The sequence below is a fragment of the Anarrhichthys ocellatus genome, unplaced genomic scaffold (assembly GCF_004355925.1).
Source record: "Anarrhichthys ocellatus isolate YVR2014 unplaced genomic scaffold, GSC_Weel_1.0 scaffold115, whole genome shotgun sequence".
Classification (NCBI taxonomy): Eukaryota; Metazoa; Chordata; class Actinopteri; order Perciformes; family Anarhichadidae; genus Anarrhichthys; species Anarrhichthys ocellatus.
Window position 1 is genome coordinate 133,817 of NW_022280145.1, and position 6,548 is coordinate 140,364.

At 41.1% G+C, this 6,548-nt stretch overlaps 1 protein-coding gene across 1 annotated transcript in view; it reads right to left on the reverse strand.

Annotated features, from left to right (window-relative positions):
- The window catches only part of kcnh2b (potassium voltage-gated channel, subfamily H (eag-related), member 2b), a 219,916-nt gene that overhangs the window by 10,141 nt on the left and 203,227 nt on the right, over positions 1-6,548 (reverse strand). The window contains exons 10-13 of the mRNA XM_031876773.1: positions 6,332-6,486; positions 5,842-5,936; positions 5,484-5,624; positions 2,652-2,851 (exon numbers count right to left, since the gene is read on the reverse strand). Of these exons, the coding sequence (XP_031732633.1) occupies positions 2,652-2,851; positions 5,484-5,624; positions 5,842-5,936; positions 6,332-6,486 (591 nt within the window). The remainder of the gene's footprint in view (positions 1-2,651; positions 2,852-5,483; positions 5,625-5,841; positions 5,937-6,331; positions 6,487-6,548) is intronic.

Genomic DNA, 6,548 nt, shown 5'->3' on the forward strand with positions numbered 1-6,548 from the left:
CCCCCCCCCCCCCCCCCCACACACACACACACACACATTGGTGCACGGCCTGGTTTGAGGGCAGTCTAAAATAAAGAAACATGGAAATGAACACAACAAACGCTGTATAACCTTTCACGACCCACCTGAGAACTCCATCTTGTGGATTTGACAAACTGCCTACTATGACTCCCTGTACACAACTACCATTTTGCTGATGTGTGAGGTGGCCCAGAATGTGCTGGTGCATTCTGCTGACGTTCAAGGCTACGCTGTTATTGTTTGTATAAATGTTTGCTGTAGGCTACATCATCGTGGCCTTTGCTGCAGCTTTTCTGCTGAGAAAAGCTTCTGTTTAGTGAGGAAAAGCAGTGTTTTTATGGCCTCTGGGACACTTAGACTACTCCACTCTACAGCTGCAACCAAGGACACACAGGTCTCTACAGATTACACTGTATCTGTAGATAACTGCCAGTAACACTGAATAACAACCTTCGTTAATAAATAGTAAACTCATAGTCAATTTAACTTTAGTAAAACCGTATTTTACGGTCAACAATGACATTATACTTATTAATGTTTAATGTCATTAGTGCAGCTATAATTTATATCATTACTTTGTGTGATGTTTATAAATGATATATTGTATAATAGTACAATAATTGTACTATTATAATAATAGTAATTGTCACTTTTTATTGTTGCGCGCATTAAAACATAGTATTCACTATATTAAATATTTGTCAATGATTACCAAATGTTTTGTAAACCTTTAAGAAATTGTTTGGAAAAAATCTATAAATAATACGTAGATAGACCAGAGACTAATGAACTATCTATCTATGTAATGTTTATAGATGATTTATAAAGTATTTATTAACCATTTTTCTTAATAATCACCAGTTGTTACTTTATAATTGTCATCTAAGTAATGTTTATAGACGGTTTACAAACCGATTATTAACTATTAATAAAGTGTTACAATCTGGTCCATCTATCTATAGATGTCTGACAAACTATTTCTTAAAAGGTTTACAAGTCATTTGGTAAATACTTCATATAGTATATCAAATTGTATAATGCACACAACAATAAACTGTTATAATGACATGAATTATGCCATTTCATTACTACTAATTCGTAAACATTATTAATCATAATTTTGCTAAAAGTTAAATATCTTTGCTACAAAGAGTCCTGTCCTCAACCGCCTTGTCTGTCATTGTTTTTCAATTCTAGTCGTTTTGGGAGAATATTAACTATAATATTTAAACATAAATTACATTATTTCCCCCCAAAAACGAGCATATAAGGTGGAACTGTACTAAGTATGGCCTGTAGTCTTCATTTGAAGCTGAATGGGCAGATTGTACGTAGACTCATAAGAAATCCAGGAGCAAAAAAGGTCCTCAAAACACCCGCTGCACTTATATTACCATATTTATATACCATTATTATATTATCATATAATAAGTTCCATCAGCTACAATCTCCTCTCATCTCGACAATAAGAGGTCACTATTCTGAGAGGCACTAACCCATGTTGTGCATTTACATACACGTGTATTAATATCTCTGTCTCCATCGTTCTTTTAAACATTCATTTACTAATATGTTTTTTTAAGGAGGAAAAGAACAGAAATGAGTTGAACAGTGAGCTAATGTGTTGTGATGGATGCTGCATAAACAGATACCTCTCTCCTCCTGATGAGAAGTTCATCCAACTCATCCTATATCCTGCTCTCTCCATCCTCATGATGTAGATGAGGAGACAAACAGAGAGAGTCTACTCCACGCAATCCTAATTACAGAAAGCATTCTCTACTTCAATGGGTCTTTCAGAGAGCAACATAACAAGGGAACAATTTGTTTCCTGGCTGCTTCAAAAAGGCCGTCCTCAAACCACAGGGTGACATCACGACGACTACGTCCACTTCCTATACACGGTCTATTGTTTCTCATTGCATCGGCGAGGCTTCATAGACGACGAGGAGCTGATCGTGCTCAGACGGGGATATTTCTTAAAAGACTGTGATGCTGGAAAGGATTATTGAAATTATGAGCAGAGATACTCTGAGTGAAGTGAGCTTACAATGCAGTGAAACATTGCTGCTGTGGCGATAGCAAAGACGACATCCACTGTCTCGTGCACTGCATTGAATGCTTCTATCCGTGTGTGTGACATGTTTGGGATTATGGTGTGTGAGTGCATCTGTGGTTGCATGCACGTGTGTCACCCTGTACGCTGTGACTCACAGAGTTCAGGTTCAGGTCGAGCGTGCACAACAAGCGCCCCTTCATTCTGTGTGTTTGCGTCCACTGACAGGTGTGACTCTACGCTTGTATGAGAAAAGAGAGCGCGGCCTTCATACATGTGAAGAAACCAATGTAGGTTCATGCGTGATGCAAGTACTCTCACTTGTCTAGTTGCATATGTTTGAGCATGTGTATATGTGTGTGCATATTATTGATGATACTCACATCATTCCTATTTTCTCTGACGGTGTCAGACCATGCATGCTGAGACAAAGTCTTCGCATCGTCCTATTAACGTACAATGCAGGCTCAGAATACTCCTCTGGCCTCTTTCTGTGTACATGTGTGTATTCAGCAACACAACGGACCAGGTGCGCACATACTGGACTCGGGTGCGTGCGGGATCGGGTACTCACGGCGTTCATGTCGATGCCGTTGGTGTAGGACCAGGCGTGCTGGAAGTACTCCTCCAGCCTCTGCCTGAGCGGGTTGGGGATCTGGTGGAAGCGGATGAACTCCCGGACTCTGAGCATCTGTGTGTGGTAGCGGGCCGTGCCCGAGTACAGCCGCTGGATGATGGCGGACACGTTCCCGAAGATGCTGGCGTACATCAGGGCTGGAGGGTGGGAGATGGGGATAGAGGGTGAGAAGTGAGGGAGGATTTAGAAAGTGTGAGGATGGAGGATGCAAGTGAAGGTAGGCAGGAAGGGAGAAAGTCACATATACATTAAGAGAGAGTACAGCGCCGCGCGGGTCCTCGATACACTGATGTGACCTGACATATTTCCAGCTGACTGTCTTCTCCATCTGAAAAGAAATATAATGTTAAGCTTGACACCCTGGGGTGATATGTTTCATAAAATATACTGTAAGTGACGAAGGGCAAGGAGCAGAAGAGAGAGAGAGGAAGCTCAGACAGCTGGTGGTATAATAACGGAGCTTGATATTAGCATGAATAAGAGCTGTGTAAACTCGTTAATACATCAGTTAAAACACAGCTTTTTATCATGGTCATTTACATGTTCATACTTGTAACTGGGGTTTTTACGAGAACATGTTTACATGCTTTATTGTTCAAAACAATACAGTATTTCTCTCATATTGTCTGTCAGAATGTACATGTATCTGTCTAAAAGGCTTTGTTTTAGCGCCCGTCCCTTCAAGCCCCTCCTCTCCGGTAAAAAAGCCTGCCCTGTTTGGTCAGCGTTTTCTGGTCTTCTGCATCTGTCGCCGTCTTTTCAGCGTTACTATTTATATATTATTATATTATGATATAATTATTATATAAAGATGATATAATTTAACATATTTATTATTAGTCTACGTTTAGTATTTGTTGAATGATTTTTATTCTTATAGTGCTTCAAAATGAGAGAAATGGGAGTGCAACGCAAATAAAGTTATTATCATTGAGTTATATGTATACATAGGCATAGATACACAGACTCCAGTATGTGATAGTGCCCTCTCTAAACACAAGGGCCTGGTGTGCTACAACATCCAGAAAAGAAAGGAAGCCTTGCTCTTGGTCACTGTGCTCATTGACTTACAGAGATAAGCTAACATTCAAATACTGTAAGCTGTCTTGGCATAAAAAGCTAATTTCACGCCTTCTTTAAGCTTGTCGTAAATCAATACTTTGTGTAACTATCCCTTCTACCACGACTTAGTAAGAAACACAGAGGGAATTTCCCACTGAAAAGATTTTAACTTCAACAACTGAGACTGTTGAGCACTTTGGAAAGCAAGTTAGCACTTAAAGGGATCGTTGGGATTCATTGAAGTGGGGTTAATGAGGTAGTTGGTCCATAGTCAGTGTGTTACAAGGTTGTAAGGTTCATTTATTGTCATTGTGCAACAGGGACCAACACTTAGTCTGGACACTGTAGACCTCTTAGTCACAGGGACGATGGTGGCTGTCTTGAAGCAGGTGGGAATCATAGACTGTATATAAGAAGTGGACGCAGTCATCGTGATGTCACACATTGGTTTGAGGCCGTTATGAAGCCTTGATTTTCACATTGTCCACATCACACACTAAAGCTGCCGTGTGTGTGTGTAATTTTACACATGCGCTGTCACAAGGGACTCAATTGATCAGATTTTCTTTCTGAGGTTTTATAATGCTCATTGAGATTTCAAAGTGCACTTTAATTCTAGAGCATCAGAATCTTGCACTTCTTTAATTGACATTTGACATTTGACGAGGCCTGCAGCCCAAACACACCAGAGTTGAACTAACTTTAGATTTGACCTGTGGATAACTGTAACCACGCTCAAATATATGCTTTCTTTCATCAACACAAAATGATGAGTGCTCGCATGCAAAGAACAAGCCGTCACTAGTCACTGGTTTAAAACACCATATTCATGTTCTCATCCTACGGTTAGCCTGATCAACGAGGTCCAGGGCTCTGCCAGCCTGCAGAGGTAATTACTCTGTGGAGAGGAAGCTGAGTTGATAAGCATGACAGGAGATATTACAATCCCTGCTGATTAATTGTATTAATAAATCATCACGCGATATGCTTTCAGAATGTAAAGTATGATCCATGGCTTTGTGCAGCTGCTGTAACTATAGCAAGAATGTTTATTAAGAACTGAAAATGTTAAATTGTTGTGGTCTTGTAGTTATTTTTGTCTGTGGTTGTTTTGACCCTTTTTGAGCTTTGTAGTTTTGTGTGTCTAGTTATGGTTGTTTTAGTCTCTTTTCATAGACATCGTAAGTCTCTCTGTGTCTCTTTGCAGCTGTTTTGCATCTCTGTCCTTGTTTTCATAGATATGACGTCTCGGCTGTCTGTGTCATGCTTCTGTAGAGGAAAACGGGTTAAAAATAGCTATACATCTAAAAACTAATCGCACAAATGTATTGACGCTGTCTTTGAAGATTTTATCGCGAAAAATGTCAAGAACATTTTATCGGCCAGCCCCATCATTTCTCTCAAAATAAATAAAACCAATTTAGTTCATTTTCACGCATCAGCTCCCACTTTCATCCACTAAAAGAAATGTATGAGATACTTAAGGGAGTTATCAATACTTAGTTTTGAGACAGATGCTACGATGATGAACTGAAAGTGTCGCCTCCGTACAGCAGCAGAGCAGCAGGAGTCAGGTTCACTTATCATGTGACCGTAGTGAGGAGAGTGGGCCGACAACACGACGGAGGAGCCATTTAAAGCACTCTAAAGTGACATTCTTATGAAAACACTTCTACACTCTACTTCTAGCATAACATCAGGACTTACATCCTATGAGCATGACACAGATGGAGAAGATCTTCTCAGAGTTGGTGTTGGGGGAAACGTTTCCAAAGCCCACGCTGGTCAGGCTGCTGAAGGTGAAGTACAGGGCGGTGACGTACTTGTCTTTGATGGAGGGTCCCGAACCTGGAGGGTGAAATTTAGAGCTGACACGAATATTTCACAAAATGGTCTTGGCCTGACAGAACGACAGATGATCACTGATGATCATCCCACAATCACAACCAAACACAATTTGATTCTGGTGAAGCGTGTTTTCTACTAACTTGCTTCCAGCTGAGGCAGACAGAAGCACTGCAGCACCTCTGAGCAGTGCTGCTGCAGTGCTTAGTTCTCTCAGTACCTATGATGGAGCTGTTGTAGGTCTTTCCCAACTGGTCCCCCAGTGTGTGGAGCCAGCCAATGGCACCGTTCCTCTCCACGCTACCGATGGCATACCTGGGAAAAATAACAGCCATAATATGAATGCATGTATATAACTGCTGATGTTAGCAATAATTAGCGTCGGTAAAAAGGCAAACTAAAGGGATTTTCAAACTCCTAAAAGTTGTCAAAATATAATGTCTTATTGATTCAGAAGTTTTCTACCATTTAACTGTGGTTAGAATCAAATAAACGTGATGATTGACACCACAACAAAAGGGCATAATAAATTAATCACATATATATATATATTTAAAGTAGTGTATTGAAGTTGCGAATTTCAATATTGTGACAGCACAAGCCCCCATACAACACCCGTTCTGATGCGTGCAGACACGCGATCATTCCCACATTACTCCTCCATCTGTGAACCCTCGTCTGATTCACCAGACAGTCTTATGGCACCGTACCAGATGCAGGCCAGCCAGTGAGCGATGAGGGCGAAGGTGCACATGAGGAGGAAGAGGACGGCCGCGCCGTACTCCGAGTAGCGGTCCAGCTTCCTGGCCACGCGCACCAGGCGCAGGAGACGAGCCGTCTTCAGCAGACCAATCAGAGTGGTGGTCTGAGAGGGAGTGGGAGAGACAGAGCGTCGGTTGTTGGTGATGAGATGAGGTAAAAAAAAAA